Source organism: Anomaloglossus baeobatrachus, chromosome 2 (assembly GCF_048569485.1).
Source record: "Anomaloglossus baeobatrachus isolate aAnoBae1 chromosome 2, aAnoBae1.hap1, whole genome shotgun sequence".
In the NCBI taxonomy this organism is placed as follows: Eukaryota; Metazoa; Chordata; class Amphibia; order Anura; family Aromobatidae; genus Anomaloglossus; species Anomaloglossus baeobatrachus.
Genome location: NC_134354.1, coordinates 112,039,922 through 112,063,040, shown reverse-complemented (window position 1 = coordinate 112,063,040; position 23,119 = coordinate 112,039,922). Strand labels below are relative to the sequence as shown.

At 45.5% G+C, this 23,119-nt stretch overlaps 1 protein-coding gene across 1 annotated transcript in view; it reads right to left on the bottom strand.

Moving 5' to 3' along the window:
• HIP1 (huntingtin interacting protein 1) overlaps nt 1–23,119 on the bottom strand; it is a 269,760-nt gene that overhangs the window by 196,787 nt on the left and 49,854 nt on the right. The window contains exons 2-5 of the mRNA XM_075335272.1: nt 14,457–14,520; nt 8,879–9,021; nt 5,962–6,018; nt 5,702–5,782 (exon numbers count right to left, since the gene is read on the bottom strand). Of these exons, the coding sequence (XP_075191387.1) occupies nt 5,702–5,782; nt 5,962–6,018; nt 8,879–9,021; nt 14,457–14,520 (345 nt within the window). The remainder of the gene's footprint in view (nt 1–5,701; nt 5,783–5,961; nt 6,019–8,878; nt 9,022–14,456; nt 14,521–23,119) is intronic.

Here is a 23,119-nt window from a genome sequence, read left to right as displayed (position 1 = left end):
GAGGATGCGGAGAGAGGAGGCCGAAAGTCATGAGGAAGCCGCCTTGGTAGCGGGTCTTCCGGCTGTCTTTTTTGGGCGTGACTGAGTTCGCCAAGAATCTGAGCTCCTCTGATCCTTTTGAGTCCTTTTGGACGAGGAGAATTGGGACCTGCCTGAGCCTCGAAAGGACCGAAACCCCGACTGTCCTCTCCTCTGTTGGGGTTTATTTTGTCTGGGCTGAGGTAAAGATGAATCTTTACCCTTGGAGTGTTTAATGATTTCATCTAAGCGCTCCCCAAACAGTCGGTCACGAGAAAATGGCAAACTGGTTAAACACTTTTTGGAAGCAGAATCTGCCTTCCATTCTCTTAACCACAAGGCTCTGCGTAAAACTACGGAATTGGCGGACGCCACTGCCGTACGGCTCGTAGAGTCTAGGACAGCATTAATCGCGTAAGACGCAAATGCAGACATTTGAGAGGTTAAGGGTGCCACCTGCGGAGCAGATGTACGTGTGACCGTGTCAATCTGTGTAAGACCAGCTGAAATAGCTTGGAGTGCCCATACGGCTGCGAATGCTGGAGCAAACGACGCGCCGATAGCTTCATAGATGGATTTCAACCAGAGCTCCATCTGCCTGTCAGTGGCATCTTTAAGTGCCGCCCCATCTTCCACTGCAACTAAGGATCTAGCTGCAAGCCTGGAGATTGGAGGATCCACCTTGGGACACTGGGTCCAGCCCTTGACCACGTCTGGGGGAAAAGGATAACGTGTATCCTTAAGCCGCTTGGAAAAACGCTTATCCGGATAAGCGTGGTGTTTCTGGATTGCCTCTCTAAAGTCAGAGTGGTCCAGAAATACACTTAATTTACGCTTGGGATACCTGAAATGGAATTTCTCCTGCTGTGAAGCTGTCTCCTCCACAGGAGGAGCAGGGGGAGAAATGTCCAACATTTTATTGATGGACGCTATAAGATCATTCACTATGGCGTCACCATCTGGTGTATCCAAATTGAGAGCGGTCTCAGGATCAGAATCCTGATCAGCTACCTCCGCCTCATCATACAGAGAGTCCTCCTGCTGTGACCCTGACCAGTGTGATGAAGTCGAGGGCCGCTCATAGCGAGCTCGTTTAGGCTGTCTGGGACTGTCGTCCGTGTCAGAGCCATCACCCTGGGATGCAAGAGACACCCCCGGATCCCGGAGCTGTTCCGACTGAGGGGGACCAGGGAGCAATGAGTTAACAGTGTCCATGGCCTGAGGTACTGGTCTAGACTGCAATGTTTCAAGAATTTTAGTCATAGTCACAGACAATCTGTCAGCAAAGACTGCAAACTCCGTCCCTGTCACCTGGACAGTATTTACAGGAGGTTCTGCCTGGGTCACCTCCAGCAGAGGCCCCGGCCGAGCAAGTGCCACAGGGGCCGAGCACTGCACACAGTGGGGGTCAGTGGAACCTGCCGGTAGAACAGCCCCACAAGCGGTACAAGCAGCATAGAAAGCCTGTGCCTTGGCACCTTTGCTTTTTGCGGTCGACATGCTGTTGTGTCCTCTGAGAAAACTAGGAGGGTATATAGCAGAGGATCCCCAGCGACCGTACAGTGCAATGTAAAGCTGCAAGCATAAAATACAATATACACTTCGGCACCAGTGGGGGTCAGCCCTTGAGGGCAGCTTACCGCACGCTGAAAAGCGGGTGTGTGGGCACCAGAATCCCGTGTCTGGGTCTCCCAGTCTCCTCTCTCCAGCTCAGACTGCACACAGGAATGGCTGCCGGCGTCCTGTGAAGAGACGGATCGTGGGCGTGCCTCAAACAAAGTGCGGGAAACTGGCGTCCCACTGTGCCCAGTGTGAGGGCTGGAGTATGCAAAGCAGACTCCAGCCCTCTGCGCTGACGTTCTATACAGCGTCCCGCCCTTCCCCTGACTGGCAGGCCTGGGGGCGGGAACGAAACGAAACTAGGCCGCAGAAAGCCGGGGACTCGAGTAATAAGCGCGGCCGTGATATATGCACGGCCAGCGCGGAAGTCCCCGGCGCACCACAAGTCCCAGCCGCGCCGCAGCGAAAAAACTGACAACAGCGGCCGCGCGGCAGTTTCAAACACATGTCCCCTCTCAGCAAAGCTGTAGATAGGAATGGCACCAGCGCGCAGCGCTGTTGTCCCCGGCGCACTAACACACCCAGCAATGCTGCAGTGTGCGCGCGGTCTGTACGGGGACACAGAGTACCTTGGCGTAGCAGGGCCCTGTCCCTGACGATACTCCGCTCCATATCCAGCAGATTCCCCAGGGGCTGTGGACGGAGCACGGTCTCTGTGCCTGGAGACCGGTAAATCCCACTTCACCCAGAGCCCTAAGGGGGATGGGGAAGGATGCAGCATGTGGGCTCCAGCCTCTGTACCCGCAATGGGTACCTCAACCTTAACAAACACCGCCGACAAAAGTGGGGTGAGAAGGGAGCATGCTGGGGGCCCTATATGGGCCCTCTTTTCTTCCATCCGACATAGTCAGCAGCTGCTGCTGACTAAACAGTGGAGCTATGCGTGTATGTGTGCCTCCTTCGCACAAAGCATGAAAACTGAGGAGCCCGTGATCCCACGGGAGGGTGTATAGCCAGAAGGGGAGGGGCCTTACACTTTTAAGTGTAATACTTTGTGTGGCCTCCGGAGGCAGTAGCTATACACCCAATTGTCTGGGTCTCCCAATTAGGAGCGACAAAGAAACTATGTGTATGTCCCCCAGGTCCCCAGTATCCCCCAGTAATGGGTATATCCCACAGGCCCCCAGTGTCCCCCAGTAATGTGTATATACCACAGTCCCCAAAGTGACCCCAGTAATGTGTATATCCCACAGGACCCCAGTAATGTGTATATCCCACAGGCCCCCAGGAATGTGTATATCCCACAGGCCCCAAAGTGTTTCCCAGTAATGTGTACATCCCACAGACCCCCAGTGTCCACAGTAATGTGTATATGCCACAGGTCCCCAGAAATGTGTATATCCCACAGGCACCAAAGTATATCCCAGTAATGTGTATATCCTACAGGCCCCCAGCGACCGTCAGTAATGTGTATGCCCCTCAACGTCCCACACTAATGTGTATGTCCCCCAGTATCCCCCAGTAATTTGTATGCCACCACGGGCCCCCTGTGATGTGTATGCCCTACAGGCCCCCAGTATCCACCAGTAATGTGTTTGGCCTAGAGGGTCACCCAGTAATGTGTATGCCCAAAAAGCTCCCAGCATCTACCAGTAATGTGTATACTGCCACAGGCCCCCAGTAATGTGTATGCCTCCACAGGCCCCCCAGCGTCTCCCCATAATGTGTATAGCCCCCAGTGTCCCCCAGTAATGTGTATGGCCCACAGGCCCCCAGCATCCCACAGTAAAGTGTATGCCGTGCAGGCTCCCAGTGTCTCTCAGTAATGTGTATGCCCTACAGGCCAACAGCGTCCACCAGTAATGTGTATATTCCACAGGCCCCCAGTGTCCACTAGTAATGTGTATATCCCATAGGCCCCCAGCATCCCCCAGCAATGTGTTTGCCTTCCAGGCCCCCAGTGTTCCCCAGTAATGTGTATGCCCCACAGGACCCCAGCGTCCACTAGTATATATATATAAATTTTCCCCACCTAGTAACAGTGAAAAAATGCACAGCACACATTTTCATAGACTCATTGATTAATTTGTGACTCAGATAGAACATTTTTTTTTTTGCTCATGGACATTTGGTCCGCAAAAATATTTGGACATGTGAACAGATATGGACATGTAAAAAACATGGATAAAATACATATGTGGAGACCACATGTTTGAATAATGCTTCGCTTGTATTTTAGTTTATTTTATGATGTTTTTATACTTAAGAGTCCGATGGGCGGAGCTATTCTGTGGATTGTGAATACATAATAGCAGTCAACCAATGAGTAGTCCCGTCCACTGGACTCCTAAGCATAGAAAGAGCAGTGATCTAAATACCTAAAATATGAGTTATACTGAATCTTTAACCCAAAAATATATATCAATTCCTGTTAGGCTTGTGTAATGTTTTGTCACAAGGCTTTTCTATGCATGCCCTAGGGAGGGGGGAGGGGGTGGTGGAGGGGATATTGGGAAGTTCTCCCGATATGTTGATTTATACTTAAAATGTGCAGTCTAATCTCTTTTTTTTGTTGTACTGCCGACATACTGTATTTCCTTTTGTATCCTTGTATTCTATTTTGGATATGTATGTTTACCATGGCTTTTCTTCAATAACGATGGGTTTTTTTTATATATATGTGTCGCCCTGGGCAAGCCAGGGGACACAGGTCACACACCATCACACCCTACATCCCAGTTAGGAACACCAAAGCTAAACAAAAATCCTTGTTGCCTTCCTCCAGAGGCTGATGATTCACACCAGGGGGTGGGCCAGGCGGTTGGCTCCGCCCACCGAGGAGATCACAGCTCTGGAGGCGGGAAAAACCTGCAGTTGAGCCCAGGCAGGGCAAGAGTTGAAGTCTAGCTGAGGGCTAGAGAGGAGTAAACAGCTAAGTGAAAGTGAAGGAAAGCAAAGTGGTAAAGGAGGAAAGCAAGAGTGGTGACAGAGAAAGCCTGAAGTAGTCCAGCTGTGTGCAGGACAGGTCAGCAAGGTCAGCAACGGCGGTGACTGTCTGGAGGGGGACCGTTTGGAAGTTCCTGGAAGGACCCCGGAGGCTGTGTGCCCGGCGGTCTGGAGCAGTGTTCCGAAGGACAGTCAGCACCAGGGCAGGGGCCTCTCGGACCCCGGCAAGGCTAGGAGTCGCCAGAATTTGCCAAATCCGTCAGTGAAGGGGACGTAGATCCCCCAACAACCAAGTCCCGATTGAAGGCAACAGCCCAGCCAGTGTAAAAGAGACACCGCCACCGCCAAGGCACCGTTTCTCAGGGCCAGTGCCTGCGGGCAAAGAGTAGAGCTCCTCCGGTCCAGCTTGAAGCCGGGGAGCGGGTTACCGGTGGGGACCCATCGCAACCAACAAGTACACAAAGGTGCTAGGAAGAGGGACATCACCGTCACCTACTGGGAGAGCAAGTGCAGCCGTCCGTGGGACCGTCTTACCAGCCGTTTGGTTTACCGTAAAAACTGTGTCAACGTCTCAGGCTGAGTGAGTACCACAGTGCCGCAAGGCACAGCGCTGCCCCCGCGTCCCTGCGCCCACCAGGCCCTGCACCTCCCAAGCCATCACCGGGCCCCGGGATCACCAACCCCTACCCACGGAGGGGCAACACAACACCTGGCTGCTCCGCATCACCATCCCCGGGATCCCCGTATTGAGCAGCGGTGGTGAAATCACCACAACCGTGGGTGGCGTCACGGACAATAAACAATCCCCACACCCAACAACCCCCTTTCACTCACGGGCGAGGAGTGCCGCTCGAGAAACCCCCGGGATCCGGCTCACCGCTCGAGCCACCACTGAGCAGCAGCCGCCGGACCCGAGCAGAAGGGGTGAGCGTAGTGTGCTGACACCCTCCTCCCCGCCCGCGACATATATATATATATATATATATATATATAGTCTGAGAGATTTTTCTATGTGGAAATACAAAGGTTTATGTTGACAATAATTTTTATCATAAATATGATCACTATACCAAAGGTGACATAGTATATAACTTTTTAGGGATACTGAAACACTCGCAGGACTGAAGTTGAAGTAAACCTATAACTGGCATTAAAGAACATTTTTTGGCTTCCTCACCTTTGTGTGAAAATCCATCTTGGTGTTCAGCAGCTTCAGATAAATGCTGCATAATTGGCCATATCCATCGCTCAGATGCCCCTAAGGACGATTACATGAAAGGGTTACAGATAATATGTAATGCACTATGCTATTAAAGAGTCAGGTTTTTTTTTTTTTACTAAACAGCATTACAGAACACGCCACCACAACAAGCACTTAATTATCTGAATCGCAATTGGCGGATTTGAAGATGAAATCAGAAGTATCTGTCCTCTTACCCACATCCGGCTCATGTCAATTAGTTCGTTCTTGTAGCGTAAAGAGTCCTTCAAAACCTAAAAATAACGACACTTTATGAGTTATGCAAGGAAAACCCCAAAGGATTAATTCTGTAGGTAAAAAATGCAACTTCTAAGGGAACCAAGGAGGGAATTATAATTTTTTGTAGTCCACCAATTTGATTGACAGTTTTCTCCCTGTACTGAAATAGTGAGAGCCTTGTCATTCCAGCCAAGCCATGTGGAAAGAACCAGACGTGTACTCGCCCAGTGGTTACTTCTCTCCAATACTAGCTCTTTTTAAAACTACAGCCCCGATACATGAAGTAGTTTTTTGCCAGAATTCTGATGTAAAAGTGATTAGAATTCTGATGTAAAAGTGATTGAAATTTTACCAAATTTTTGTGCAATCCAAAGTTTTTATGTCAATCTCAGCTAGCTCCATCCAACTTTCTAAAAAGTGTACGGAATTTGAGAAGGTGGGACATGTCCAAGCGAGTCCGACAAGTTCATCACAACTTACAGCACTACAGTGGCGGAAATTACCGATGATGTAGATTTCTGGTGGCGGCACATGGCAGTAGAATGATAGCCAAATCCATTAAGAAACGCAAGACTCTGGCGTATCTTACTCCAGGTCCTTTAAAGTAAAATATAGTTATCTATAAAGGAGTCTTAAACAGGTTTCCCACGAAAAAACGATAATTTTAAAGTTCATTTTAATCACTATATCTTGAAATGACAACAAGTTTTTTACAATTGGATGTGCTTAAAAAAAATGTTCCTGTACTGAGATAATTTTATACTGTATACTGTATGTGTCCCTACTATGTACTGTGTAATGGCCGTGTCTCACCGTATAGGGACATGATCTGATCACACCACAGTTCCTGGGCAGGGGAGGAAGTATATAGACATTACAGTATTGCAAAATATTCTTTATTTGAGGTAAAACATTTTTTAAAAACAGCCAAGGAAATGTTTTACCTCACAAAAAGAATCAGCTGTGATCCCATGCTGTAATGTCTTTATACTCTTGTTGTATCCTCCCCTGCCCAGAGGCTGTAATATGATCAGACCATGTCTCTGTACGGTCAGACACGGCCATTACACAGTACACAGCACATTAAAGGGAACCTAGAATATGCGTTCTGACCTATCAGCAGACGTATGTGTGCCCTAATTACACCTCCCTACCCATCCTTGTGTTGTAAAATTATATAATATGAAAGTAATAAAAAACGTTTTATTACCTTCATATTTCCTATGTAAATTAGAGAGCTTCTGGTCACAGGGGCGGCACCTTGCCCTATGGACGTCTACATACTTTCTGTGGTATCACGCCCCTGTGGGCGTGATACCATGGAGTCACATGATAGACGTCACCGTCGCTCATTCTATCCTGCGCGCATTGTGGCAGGCTTCTTTTCTGGGTGTTCACTCGCCGGCTTCAGACGCGCACTGCGCATGTGCAGTGCACGTCTGAAACTGACAAGGAGAACCCAGAAGAGAAGCCTGACGCAATAGTAAGTGTAAACGCGCGCAGGATAGAATGAGCGACGGGGACGTCGCTCACGTGACTCCATGGTATCACGCCCACAGGGGCGTGATACCACGGAAAGTATGCAGGGGCAAGGCGCCGTCCCTGTGACCAGAAGCTCTCTAATTTACATAGATAATATGAAGGTAATAAAACGTTTTTTATTACTTTCATATTATACAATTTTATAACACAGGGATGGGTAGGGAGGTGTAATTAGGGCACACATGCGTCTGCTGATAGGTCAGAATGCATATTCTAGGTGACAGGTTCCCTTTAATAAGATTATCTCAGCACAGGAACAATTTTTTTAAAACACATCCACTTGTGGAACGTATTATTATTTGAAGATCTAGTGATTAAAATTAACTTTAAAATTATCTGTTTGTGGGAAATTGTCTTTAAATGTTTAAAAATAATCTGTCGGCAGGATTTTATGCAAATTCTATTTCTATGTGTATGTAGTTCTTTCAAAGACATATTCAGCAATACCCTTACATGACCAGTCAATTCCTCCATTACTGAGAAAATCAACTTTTGAGTTCATATGCAAATGAGGTTGTAGATCTGAAGCCTCTGTCCCTCTAGATTTATTTCCCACCCAACACTGCTTCCTCCTACTTGACTGATGGTCTCTGTGTGTGTGACTTAATGCAAATAAGATGTCAGTCAAGCAGGAAGGGGCAACATTGGGCGGGAATAGAGCTGGAGTGACAGAGGCTTCAGATGTACAGCCTCATTTGCATATCATTTCAAAAGCTGATTTCTCATTAAGGGAGGACCAGACTGGTCAAGTAAAGGTATTGTGCCTTTGAAGAATCTACAAGCGCATATAAATAGTTTGGGGGTGATATATTGCTGACAGATTCCCTTTAAATAGTATTTTAAAGGGATCCTGTCACCAGATGTTTCTAATACTCACCTAACGGGCGGTGCGGTGCATACTGGTCCGATGGGCGTCTCCGTTCTCCGGGTCCGCACCTCCTCTTTCGGCCATCTTTGTCCTTCTTCTTCTAAAGCTAGTGTGGATGACGCGTTCTACATCATACTCACAAGCCAACATTGAGGTCCTGCGCAGGCGCACTTTGATCTGCCCTTAATAAGGCAGATCAAAGTATTGTAGTGTGCCTGTGCGGGACCTCAATGCCGGCTAGTGTAAATGACATAGAACGCATCATCCACACTAGCTTCAGAAGAAGGAGGACAAAGATGGCTGAAAGAGGAGGCACGGACCCAGAGAACAAAGAAGCCCATCTAACCAGTCTGCTCCGCACCGACCGTTAGGTGAGTATTAGAAACATCCGGTGACAGGTTCCCTTTAAATATGTTATATTCAAGTCATACCTCAATCATCTGTAGAGGTTTAGCTGTACTTACATTTGGGTGTCCATCTCGGAGCAGTTTGTGAAAAACATGGCAAAATTTCCAGCACAGGACTGCATTGCTAGACAGGGGCAGCCGATTCACAGCTACCCAGAAAGTCTGAGCTCCCTTCTCATGGTGAGTTCCCAAAATACAAGGTGGAGGCAAATTAAGGACACAACTCTTACAAAATCGCAATTCATCAGAACATACAAAAGTCACTAAAATAACAGCACAAAGTCTACACTTGGTGTTGCACCAGCCATTATTCTTACATCAGCGGCGATGCAGCTAACTATTTAGAAGGCTACTGGACCATTCATAATAGTGCACGGTTATGCCCTGGGATTTTAGGGAAGGTTTGGTAAACAGCATTAGCAACTCTTCATTAAGCTACATGATTGGGAAGTAGAAGGGCAATATTTCCCATCCTGTCATGACTGCTGACAATGTGTATATAAAAAAACAAGTAGAAAATTAGGAAAAAGCTAAGTAAGCAGGAAAATACATAGCACTAACAGCTATCATCAGGAAGTACCCTGATCATTGAGAGAAAAGGGCACGGACTGCAAAAAAAATGTTCAAAACTGAAAAGAATGGATGGGACTTTAGCCAAGGAAAAACATGAGTCCATCTGTTGATTCCTGCACTAGAATAGATCAGCAACTGCTCATATAAAGGAGCAGTGACCTAAAATACCATTACTTAATATTAATCACTCCTAATCACCAGATAAGAACACAGGACAAAGAAAATGTCATATTTAGTGACAAGTACATTCAAATTGGTTGGCAATATCAGAACGTAAGGTGTAACCGTCCTTTTAATTTTTATTTCATAAATTAATAGTACACATAATAATAATAATAAAAAACTCTGTAATATTTCTTATCAGGCAAATCTGCTTCTTTCTCTGCCAGAATTGATCAGTCAATATAAAAATTCTCAATTCTGAGGTAAAATCTGTATTCAGTGAAGACTTTCCCATTACTGAGATAGGAGATGGTAGATGGGGCTGATGAGATTCTATGTAGACTGGAGGAGCTAGAGGCAGAGGGAGAAGCGAGAGGCAGAGGAAGGAGCGAGAGGCAGAGGAAGGAGCGAGAGGCAGAGGAAGGAGCGAGAGGCAGAGGAAGGAGCGAGAAGCAGAGGCAGGAGTGAGAGGCAGAGGAAGGAGTGAGAGGCAGAGGAAGGAGCGAGAGGCAGAGGAAGGAGCGAGAGGCAGAGGAAGGAGCGAGAAGCAGAGGAAGGAGAGAGAGGCAGAGGAAGGAGCGAGAGGCAGAGGAAGGAGCGAGAGGCAGAGGAAGGAGCGAGAGGCAGAGGGAGGAGCGAGAGGCAGAGGAAGGAGCGAGAGGCAGAGGAAGGAGCGAGAAGCAGAGGAAGGAGCGAGAGGCAGAGGAAGGAGCGAGAGGCAGAGGAAGGAGCGAGAGGCAGAGGAAGGAGCGAAAAGCAGAGGAAGGAGCGAGAGGCAGAGGAAGGAGCTAGAGGCAGAGGGGGGAGCTTGAGGCAGAGGGAGGAGCTAGAGGCAGAAGAAGGTTCTAGAGGCAGAGGGGCAGAGGGAAGAGCTAGAGACAGAGGGAAGACCTAGAGGCAGAGGGAAGACCTAGAGGCAGAGGGAGGAGCTAGAGGCAGAGGGAGGAGCTAGAGGCAGAGGGAAGAGCTAGAGGCAGAGGGAAGAGCTAGAGGCAGAGAGAGGAGCTAGAGGCAGAGGGAGAATCTAGAAGCAGAGGGAAGAGCTAGAGGCAGAGGGAGGAGCTAGAGGGAGAAGCTAGAGGGAGGAGCTAGAGGCAGAGGGAAGAGCTAGAGGCAGAGGGAGGAGCTAGAGGCAGACAGCAGCTAAATGCAGAGCTCCACCCCTGCTATCTATTTATCTCAGTATTGAAATTTTTGATAATGAAGGATCAAATTTGGCAGAAAAAGAAGCAGATTTGTCTGATACCATATACAGTGGGTACGGAAAGTATTCAGACCCCTTTACATTTTTTACTCTTTGCTTCATTGCAGCCATTTGGTAAATTCAAAAAAGTTCATTTTTTTTCTCATTAATGTACACTTTGCACCCCATCTTGAAAGAAAAAAACAAATGTATATATTTTTGCAATTTTATTAAACAAGAAAAACTGAAATATCGCATGGTCATAAGTATTCAGACCCTTTGCTCAGTATTGAGTAAGAGCACCCTTTTGAGGTAGTACAGCCATGAGTCTTCTTGGGAATGATGCAACAAGTTTATCACACCTGGATTTGGGGAGCCTCGGCCATTCTTCCTTGCAGATTCTCTCCAGTTCTGTCAGGTTGGATAGTGAACGTTGGTGGATGCCATTTTCAGGTCTCTCCAGAGATACTCAATTGGGTTTAGGTCAGGGCTCTGGCTGGGCTAGTCAAGAATGGTCACAGAATTGTTCTGAAGCCACTCCTTTGATATTTTAGCTGTGTGCTTAGGGTCATTATCTTGTTGGAAGGTGAACCTTCGGCCAAGTCTGAGGTCCAGAGCACTGTGGAAGAGGGTTTCTTCCAGGATATCTCTGTACTTAGCCGCATTCATCTTTCCTTCAATTGTAACTAGTCGTCCTGTCCCTGCAGCTAAAAAACACCCGCATTGCATGATGCTGCCACCACCATTTTTCACTGTTGGGATTGTATTGACCATGTGATGACCAGTGCCTGGTTTTCTCCAAACATACCACTTAGAATTATCACCAAAAAGAGCTGCTATCTTTGTCTCATCAGACCAGAGAATTTTATTTCTCATAGTCTGGGAGTCCTTCATGTGTTTTTATGCAAACTGTATGCAAGCTTTCATATGTCTTGCACTGAGCAGAGGCTTCCGTGGGGCAACACTGCCATAAAGGTCCGACTGGTGGAGGGCTGCAGTGATAGCTGACTTTGTGGAACTTTATTCCATCTCACTACTGCATCTCTGGAGCTCAGCCACAGTGATCTTGGGGTTCTTCTTTTACCACTATCACCAAAGCACTTCTTTGATGATTGCTCAGTTTGGCTGTCCTAGGTCTAGGAAGAGTTCTGGTGGTCCCAAACTTCTTCCATTTAAGAATTATGGAGATCACTGTGCTCTTCGAAACCTTGAGTAGTGCAGAAATTTTTTTGTAACCTTGGGCAGATCTGTTCCTTCCCCAATTCTGTCTCTGAGCTCCTTGAGCAATTCTGACATGCATTGTGAGCTGTGAGGTCTTATATAGACAGGTGTGTGCCTTTCTAAATCAAGTCCTATCAGTTTAATTAAACACAGCAGGACTCCAATGAAGGAGTAGAACCATCTCAAGGAGGATCATAAGGAAATGGACAGTATGTGACTTAAATATGAGTGTCTGAGCAGAGGGTCTGAATACTTATGACCATGTGATATTTCAGTTTTTCTTGTTTAATAAATTAGCAAAAATGTCTACATTTCTGTTTTTTTTCTGACAAGACGAGTTGCAGAGTGTACATTAACGAGAAAAAAAATGAGCTTTTTGAATTTATCAAATGGCTGCAATGAAAAAAAAGAGTGAAAATTTAAAGGACTCTGAATATTTTTTGTACCCACTGTATTACAGAGTTGCTTATTTTCATGTGTACTATTGATTTAAGAAATAAAGCGTAACCATTGTTTTTAGTTTTAAGAGTCAACTTTGATAGTAGTAGAATGTTCAAAGTGACAACCAACATGGCGGCTCTTCCTGTTGGACTAATGATGGGAAAAGCAAACAGAAAAATGAAAATATGCCAGTGAGTAAAAAACACATACTGTATTTTTCGGATTATAAGAAACACTTTTTTTCCCCCCAAAATTGGTGGGGAAATGTGGGTGCATCTTATGATCCAACTATAGCTTACCAGGGGGCACAAGGGCGGTGGAGCAGAGTCACAGAAAGCTGGCTGCAACACTAGTGGTGCGATGCTGCGGGCCTTGGCTTGGAAGAAGAGGTGTACTGGCAGGACGAGGTAGGCGCCATTGATCTCTCAGCGACAAACATGATGGACTTCAGGAAAATGGCGCAGGAGGCAGTGCATGCGCAGATTAAGATCTCAGCTCTCTAAATATCAATCTGCGCACGCGTCGCCTCCAGCACCACTTTCCTGAAGTCCTTCGTGTCAGTTGCTGGAAGATCAATGGCATCTGCCTCACGGCGGCACAACACACCCTTCTCTCAGCATCGTCCCACTCATGACGCCACTGGCTTCCTTTGACCCTGCGCCCCAACGGAAAGCTATATTCGGCCTATAAGATGGACCATAAGACTACAAGACGGTCCCCCATTTTAATATTAAAAAAAAAATGTCCTGCTCTAAATCTGTGGTCCATCTTATAATGCGAAAAATACGATAAATACTAATATAAGATAAGCCAGCCGAATTCGAACCACCAGACCATGTAATGTGTGTTCCCTCAGCAACTATCTCTCATGACTACCTGATACACAACAGCTCAACTCAGCCAAGGATTTGTCCAATCGAAAGGGAGACACCTCTGCCAGCAGCTTATCTACCCTAAAATCTGAAAGGTTAGGCACTAAAATACCACTGGCCCAATCCTCCTCTACCTGACATCATCTGTTGGTGGAGACAGAAAGCCCCCACGTATATCAGATGGTTGGCTGGTCCTGCCAAAATTGGTCACTTACACCAATTTTTATCTAATGTACAAAAGGGCCCAGGTCCATTCTACTCAGTTAGGGGAGACGAGCTGGGTACGGCTAATATGTGATAAGGCCCAGATGGACACTTCCTAACACGGTACATTTATCTTAGTAACGGTGGGAATTTAGGTAATTAGGTGTTTTTGTTCTTTAGTTCTCCTCTTACTGGTGATAAAATCCAGAGAATACCTGGTTAATGGAGCAAGAATAAAATTACTTTCTACAGTCAATCTAGGTGAGGGCCTAATGAATCTCATTAAGGAATACCAGGGACCTTCTCGAACAATGTTCCCAGTCTGAGGAACAAACAATGCCGGGGAAGGAATGCTATCTATAGGCAATGGAGCATATATCTCAATACTCCCTAATTCTTAGAAATTGAAAAAGTAACCGTCGTTTTACAATTTATTTCATAAATCAATAGTACACATGTAGGGAAGAAACTGTGTGCTATATCTTATCAGAGAAATTGGCCTCTTTCTCCACCAGGACTGATCATTCATTTTCACCTAAAATCTGTAGTAAAATTTGTATATAATGAAGGTCGAGTTTTATATGACTGAGATAGGAGATGTCAGTTGGTTTTTATAAGATTCTATGGAGAAGGGAGAGAGGAGGAGGAGGAGCGGTTCTGTCTCGGAGAGCTCTGTCCGGTTTGGTCTTCTGCACACTTACATGTTTTATGAATAAGTCAAATATTAATTCTCTTTCTAAGAATAGCCTGACAGCTGCCAGCTCTGCCCTGCAGGGACACAAATCCTAATGTGCCGAAGCATTTAGTATTCCTTTACCACCCCCATGCTGTAGCACATATAGCACGATCACAATGCCACACAGCCGGCTGTAAAGTCTCATTCAGCGGCAATTGTGAGCCCTTTCTCCCACACGCTCTCACTGAACACCTTCAGCCGTGGACTCCAGCATCCCACCGCTTGTATCTTTACAAAGGATATTTCTTGCATGTTTTTCCTTCACGGCGGCTTCTTGAGTGTTGATAGCTTTATTTATACTCACGGTCTGAAAGAAAAAACATTAAGAGCCGGTTGAGAAAGGGCTTTGGACACAATAGAAGGTTCACAAGTCAGTAACAGGGACACTGAACACGGCGGCTACAATACTGGAAGGCTGGGTATAAAGGGAACCAGCAGCATTCATACCTGCATGCCCAAATTCCCTCCCTAACCAGCCCTGTGTAACACTATTCACTAATATGAATGTTTCAAAAGATGACTTATAAACCTCGCTGTCCCTATGCTAAGTTCCCTAGACTAGTCAGCCCTATTTTCTTGTTATCACGCCCCTGTGGGTGTGATAACATGATTTTCACAAGCCGGTGACACTGCCAGCTCCTGCATATCTCGTGCATGGAAGCGACTCACTTCGGTTGCGTCAGCGCGCCTTTGAAGCCGGAAAGCGTCCATTCTGCTTCTGAAGTGCACTGACGCAGCCAAAATGAGCAGCGCACATGCACGAGATTTCTCTGAGCTGGTGATGACGCCGGCTCGTGGACATCATGTCATCACGTCCACAGGCGAGTGATAACATGGAAAGAGGGCTAACTAGTCTGGGGAACTAACACCGCTTCCACTAGTCAAGGCCCTGATTAGCACAGAGAAAGTGAGGTTAAGTCGTTTTTTTACCTGTTCATATTAGTGAATGTGTTTTACAGGACTGGTTATGGATGGAATTTGGACATACAGGTATCAATGCTGCTTGAAGGGCATAGGGGATCCGACAGGTTCCTTTTAACTGAGGCCCGTATACCAACCTGTTATAGAAAATAGGAATTAAAGGGAACCTGTCATGTGCAATATGCACCCAGAACCACAAGCAGTTCTGGGTGCATATTGCTAATGCCTGCCTAAGTGTCCCTGTATACACTAGCATAGATAAAGAGATCTTTAGAAAAAAGTGCAGGGACTAGTCCCAAGGGTGTTATACCCCCTGACTAGTCCGCCCTCTTAGCATGTTAGTACGCCCACAGGGGCATACTAACATGCTATTAAATTCAGCATCACCAGCGGTGACACGCATACTGTGACCGCTCTTCTGAATGCCCCACAGTTCCAGTCATGCGCAGTAGACTTCTCTGAAGCCAGTACGCGTGCACCTGGCTTCATACTGCGCATGACTGGAAGTGCCAGGCATACATAAGCGCAATCACAGCAAACACAGGTTCATGCGTCACCGCTGGTGATGCTGAATTGAATATCATATTATTATACCCCTGTGGGTGTGCTAACATGCTAAGAGGGCAGACTAGTTGAGGGATATAACACCCTTGGGACCAGTCCCTGTGCTCATTTGCATATGATAAAAGATCTTTACAAATACTTTTTCTAAAGATCTCTTTATCTGTGCTAGTGTATACAGGGACAGTTAGGCAGGGATTAGCAATATGCACCCAGAACTGCTCGTGGTTCTGGGTGCATATTGCACCTGACAGGTTCCCTTTAAAAGCACAAGTATGTCTTGGTGAAATGTCACTGATAATATATCATATTGATTAACACCTTGCACCATTTCATTACTCAGATACAATGTGACATTACTTTTGTCAAAGAAAAATTACCCAGAGATTATACTAAAGCCGCATACACATTAAATGGCGGTCAACTGAACGTAGGTTGGACAGGTCGTTCAGCCAGCAGCCATCTTTTCCACACCCAGGAACGCTGATCAAGAGTCTTCATGTGACCACTCTCCATACCACTTTTGGAGGCTGTTTAGTGAATTCGACTGCACCCATCGAATCCGGAAAACTTACAAATGTAATAAGTGTAAGATAACCATTTCTATTAGTGGCTTTGAGGTGGTATATTACCTTTTACTATTAATTAGTAGTGATGAGCGAGCACTACCATGCTCCGGTGTTCAGCCTCATAACCAGTAGCTGGTGCTCCGATGGGTGCGAGTTAAGTACCTGAGTATAAAGGAAATCAATGGAGAACCCAAGCATTTTTCCCTGAAATCTTCCTGAAAAATGTTCAAGTTCCCCTTTGACTTTCAAAGCACCAATTGCGGGTTACGAGAACTAAGTACCGGATCATGGTAGTGCTCCCTCATTACTATTAATTAGGTCCCGATCAACTCAAGAGCAGAGCCGGACTGGAGTACCTGGGCCCACCAGAGAAAATCATTGTTGGGGCCCAGTATGTAGCTACATAGAAATAAATATAAGACCACCAATTGTTTGGTAAAACATGCTAATATCAGGGTATAATACAAGGTAATACACTTCTTAAAGCCCCTCTCCAGGGTTTTTTTCTTTTACCTCTTGAGTGGGGGTTCACATCTAAGGTCCCTGACCTTACTCTTTTACCGTCTCCCTGTCCTGTCTTCAGCTAATGGAGCACTGACCTTCCTTGCGGGGTCCTCATCACTTCTGCGACTCTGCGTTGCCTGCAGCAGTGTGATAAGGTTGCAGCTGATGACCTCATCACACTGCTGCACGCTGGGCCGCAGTATGATGCGCTCAATAATGCAAAATAAGTACCTTGGCCTGGCCCAGGGCCCCCTCTTCACCGGGCCCCATCAGTAAGGGCATTGGCGGCCCTGCCAGCAGGTGCTAGTGACTGGGCCCACCGGAGTATCCTCCGGTTGTCCGGTGGCCCAGTCCAACCCTGCTCAAGACTAATGTACATAATAAGCCAATTACATAGATGACGATAGAGTAATAAGAAAGCGTGACGCAGTTCTCCAGGTGTTTATAAAGTTAGCCAAAACTTTTTTACGACATGCTATATATCCCCTGAGGCACTATGGTCCCCGAGATCAACTATTCACATACTTTGTGCCGCTTTTTTCATACCAAATTGCTGGATTAATACAACCAGAAGAGTGACTTTATTTATAGAATAAAAAAAAGGAGAATCCCTTTAACTTTATACCAATATGGCAACAAACAGCAATTACTAGTTTAGACTTCTGGAGGATGTTTAGAGATTACGCAGCCGTCATGCATTCCTTCTAATGTAATGCATCAATAGAGTGTTTGTATGTCCCAGCCTATGTCTCGCTGCGAGCCGCTGCACTTATCACGGCTTTCTACATGTTCTGCTGACAGCTACATAAGCAGCTTTAGGCTTTTAAGGCAGCCAGTGCATGTGCAGCATTAGTGAGCTGGTATACTGCCAGCTGTAATTCCGGACCTCTCTCGTCACTTTTCGGCTTTTCACATCACTATAGGTTGCTGATTTACAAACAAATTGATCCAACGAAGCTTACGGGTTATGATCAGCCAACAAAATGCCGCCTCTATTTTTACAATTTTTTGTAGTTTGAGGATTTTTTGTAACCCATTTTGAGGAAAGCTGTCAGAGCGTTTTACAAATGGAAGTAGTACTGAAAGTAGTGGTACTGCAGTATAGGATCTTATCCCAGGAGTAAAAACGATCCCGTCTTTGTACAGGTTTCATGGGATATCTATTGTAGAACTCATAGGCAAATATGTCTGTAAGTGCACTGGGGCGTCTCATTGCATTTGGTCCGCTTTTCCCAAGTGCAGCGACACAACCCAAGATAATTCCCGCTGGATTCGCAATATGACTTCACTAGATGACTCATGACTAACACATCGGATCTCTACAAAAAAGGTATCAACTTTAATCTGGGGTAAAATAAATAACCAAGGCTCCAAACTGTCCCTCAGACTGGGGGGTCCTAGTTATCCTTCATCTCAGAGTTACCTCTGAAGGTGAGGATGTCTGAGCCACCAACCGGATCCTGCCCCCTCCCTCCTTACCATGGGGGAGGGCTGGAAACAGGAGTTTGATAAAACCAACAGAGATAGACAACCAGAGGAAACCAAAAGTATCTCGCAGCACACTCACAAAGAGGTATAAGATAATAAGAGCACAGGAGGAAAATAAGAGCAGGGAGGAAACAACAAGACGCTGAGAGAATTCCACAACAACTTCAAGGATCACGCAATATAATCATATAATCACCAACAGAACTAGGACACAACAGCGCACAGACGAACACTGCAACGCTATAGTCGGCGTGGGAAGACAGATTCCACCGCCTTAAAAAGGTGTGGAGTAAATGTGATAGGTCTCCCACAACATGTGATCTCAGAGGTAACCAGCCGGCTAACAGAGTTTAACTCTTGCTAACCTGACCATTAATGAGCACACAGTTGGTCGACGCTCGAGCTTGCCTGTGTAACTCAGAAACAATAGAAAATCCATAGTGTGGAGTGTCAGAATCAGAAGTGTGAACAGCGTCTGTGTGACACGCCTGCTCTCAATTGTAAAAATTTGCTAACAGCTTCTCTTGGAATTTTACCAGACAATCATTTTGCTTGATATTGTAATTTTCATCAACTAAAGTCTAATGTCTATGGACAGCGTTACATTTATCATGTAACCAGGTAAGAGCTCCCAGTCCCAGCATGTAGGTACCCAAGAGTATTCAAAAGAGTGTCCTCTTAGCTTTTGTGGAACCGGACACTATATAGGGAAGTGCTGAAAAACACAAAAAATGTATACCATATGATAAAGGATTTCTTACAATGAAATCCTGCAGATGACACATAGTATGCCACTTTATGCATACATGGCAGGATACATTGGAGGCTTTTGTAGACATTGGTAAAACGTCTAAAGGTATCTTACTATAGATAAACTGATCTTTTATTATTTTACTTTGCCAGCCATGCCAAGTTTTCTAAAAATTGGATTTGCAACAAATTACAAATGATACGATTGCCCTGAAAAGACACAAGTAACACTCTGAGGACTCCTGGGACTGTATATAACCCCTTTCAAGATCTTTAATGCAAACACAGCTCTAGTAAAGTCAATGTGACCTCAACATATATGTCACGGGTGTCTCACAGAACGTTATGTGGTTTCTGGCCATAGAAGGTCACAGCGCCTGACTGCGCAAAATGTCCCTGAGTTTTCATTGTTCCTGCTGTCAGTATTCATTGGTATAACTAGATTTGCTGCTAGATTCATCTCTCTCCCTTTTGGACCCAGCAGGAGCTCAACTTCCACCCAGTTGATTGTCAATATTCCCTTGGTTAAATACACCTTCCTTCCTTTGGACTGTGCTGATGATATTTTTGAGTTCCTTAAAGCATTGGTTGCAAGCAGGTGGTTTGCACTCCTCTGTAGTGTCGTTGCTGAAAACTCTGCTGAACATCGACCTGAGTCATCCAATGATAAGTAGTTAATGCTTTTCCCCCTGTGTGTCCTCCTTGTCCCTTCTATAGTTGTTCAGTGGGGATGACGAAGAGCTCATCCCATCTGTTCCCTATTTAGGGCCCAGCACTAGGGATACCTACAGTCAGATATCCGGCTCGGCGCATAGGTGCGGAACGCATCTAGGGCAGTGAGGGACTCCAGGGACCAGCAGTAGGTTCAATCAGGGGTTACCATCTTCCCTTTCCCTAGACAAAGGGTTTCCCTTCCCTTCCCCATACCTAGCGTGACTATATGGCTGTGGGTAAGTGGTGGTAACTGTTTTTAACTGCTGTGCTATCTCACACTATCTGTAATCTTTATTCAGTCTGTTATGACTTCTCTTACTATCTTTATTGCTAAGCTGTGACATCCTCTCACTACCTAGATTTATCCCATAATGGCTACTGCATTCCCTGCTTTGGCTTTTATACAGATTGTAATAGTGCCTTTTGATTGGCTACGTGATATCATGTGATACGATAGCTGCAAGGCATTATGTAGAAGCCCGCCAGGCTGCGTCTGGGGTCATGTAAGCCTTTTTTGGCTGGTCCAGTCTTTTGCAAAGAGTAAACTGGGACGGCATGTTGGGTGGGGTGTCACAGAGGCTCAGTGGTTAGCACTGCAGTCTTGCAGTGCTGGGATCCTGGGATCAAATCCCACCAAGGACAACATCTGTAAGGAGAGTGTATGTTCCCTCATTGATTTGCGTGGGTTTCCTCACACACTCCATAGACATACCGAAATGGACCTTAGATCGTGAGCCCAATGGGGACAGTGTTGCTGATGTATGTAAAGCGCTATAGAATTAATAGCGCTATATAAGTGAATAAATATTATTATTAATGGCCATTTTTCACTATTTGTGGAAAGTGAATAGCAAACTGGTCAAATTCGACGACTTCGGCGAATTATTGAAAAATTTGATTTTCATCAAATCAGATTGATCTGTAGATACTGATAATATAAATTGAGAAGCAGCGTTCACCTTCAGCCATCTTTACTTTCCACTCCCAGCTTCACGGTGATATTAGGAAAGCTGGAAATCAAAGTTTACACAAAGAATATCACAAAGGTCAGAAAATAAAAGCACAAAACGTATAGTGACAACTTGTATAAATCCTATAATCAGATCACCTCTGAGAGGCCGGGAGGAGGAAGAACGATTACTGTTCCAAGCAATACGCTACGCAGTGCAATTAGACTGGATGATGTGACCTGGATTGGGATTATATAAGATTTTGGCTCACAGCATATAAAGGTCAGTGCGGTGTCCATTGTACAGCTGTTCATTAGAACCGCTGGAATAAAATCCCCTTGAAAGTCAATGGTGATAGAGCACCATATGGTTGAGGATTATCCAGCACTTCAGACGTTTTTATTTTTTGTTTTTTTTTAATAGTCGGATGTAATTAGGTCGTCATAGGATCAATAAGGCCACAATGCCCAGAACTTTATATGGATGGATGTGAAAGCACTTCCTGGCATAACGTCTCCACAGGACACACTTCAGATCTGATATTGATCTCAATCATTTCAGTCTAAAGGCCCCGTTACACGCAACGTTTAATTTGAAGGTTTGAACAAAAATATCTGATAGAAATTGTAGGAATTGTACACATTTCTTTACAAACACTCCACATTTTAGGAGGTCAAAAGTAATTGGACAAATAAACCAAACCCAAACAAAATATTTTTATTTTCAATATTTTGTTGCGAATTCTTTGGAGGCAATCACTGCCTTAAGTCTGGAACCCATGGACATCACCAAACGCTGGGTTTCCTCCTTCTTAATGCTTTGCCAGGCCTTTACAGCCGCAGCCTTCAGGTCTTGCTTGTTTGTGCGTCTTTCCGTCTTAAGTCTGGATTTGAGCAAGTGAAATGCATGCTCAATTGGGTTAAGATCTGGTGATTGACTTGGCCATTGCAGAATGTTCCACTTTTTTGCACTCATGAACTCCTGGGTAGCTTTGGCTGTATGCTTGGGGTCATTGTCCATCTGTACTATGAAGCGCCGTCCGATCAACTTTGCGGCATTTGGCTGAATCTGGGCTGAAAGTATATCCCGGTACACTTCAGAATTCATCCGGCTACTCTTGTCTGCTGTTATGTCATCAATAAACACAAGTGACCCAGTGCCATTGAAAGCCATGCATGCCCATGCCATCACGTTGCCTCCACCATGTTTTACAGAGGATGTGGTGTGCCTTGGATCATGTGCCGTTCCCATTCTTCTCCAAACTTTTTTCTTCCCATCATTCTGGTACAGGTTGATCTTTGTCTCATCTGTCCATAGAATACTTTTCCAGAACTGAGCTGGCTTCATGAGGTGTTTTTCAGCAAATTTAACTCTGGCCTGTCTATTTTTGGAATTGATGAATGGTTTGCATCTAGATGTGAACCCTTTGTATTTACTTTCAAGGAGTCTTCTCTTTACTGTTGACTTAGAGACAGATACACCTACTTCACTGAGAGTGTTCTGGACTTCAGTTGATGTTGTGAGCGGGTTCTTCTTCACCAAAGAAAGTATGCGGCGATCATCCACCACTGTTGTCATCCGTGGACGCCCAGGCCTTTTTGAGTTCCCAAGCTCACCAGTCAATTCCTTTTTTCTCAGAATGTACCCGACTGTTGATTTTGCTACTCCAAGCATGTCTGCTATCTCTCTGATGGATTTTTTCTTTTTTTTCAGCCTCAGGATGTTCTGCTTCACCTCAATTGAGAGTTCCTTAGACCGCATGTTGTCTGGTCACAGCAACAGCTTCCAAATGCAAAACCACACACCTGTAATCAACCCCAGACCTTTTAACTACTTCATTGATTACAGGTTAACGAGGGAGACGCCTTCAGAGTTAATTGCAGGCCTTAGAGTCCCTTGTCCAATTACTTTTGGTCCCTTTAAAAAGAGGAGGCTATGCATTACAGAGCTATGATTCCTAAACCCTTTCTCCGATTTGGATGTGAAAACTCTCATATTGCAGCTGGGAGTGTGCACTTTCAGCCCATATTATATATATAATTGTATTTCTGAACATGTTTTTGTAAACAGCTAAAATAACAAAAAGTGTGTCACTGTCCAAATATTTCTGGACCTAACTGTATATTATAGACTTCCTGATAAGCTATGTTTCCTCAATGCGTTACTCCTGCCTCACAGGGTCATCAGGAGGCCTTGAATAAAGGCGCCCTGAGTGGTGTAACACTAGTTATCAACAAGAGCACATTCAGCACCTACCACATCCTAGGAAATCTATCCCTTTATTCAAGGCCTCCTGATGAACCTGTGAGGCAGCAGACCCGCATCGAGGCTACGATATGGCATCACACTCCTAAAGGGAAGTAATTTACTCGAGCATCTCTGTTATTATACGCTGCATGTGCATATGAATTTTATATATGACTCTATCCATCTAAAGCTAATAATAGAT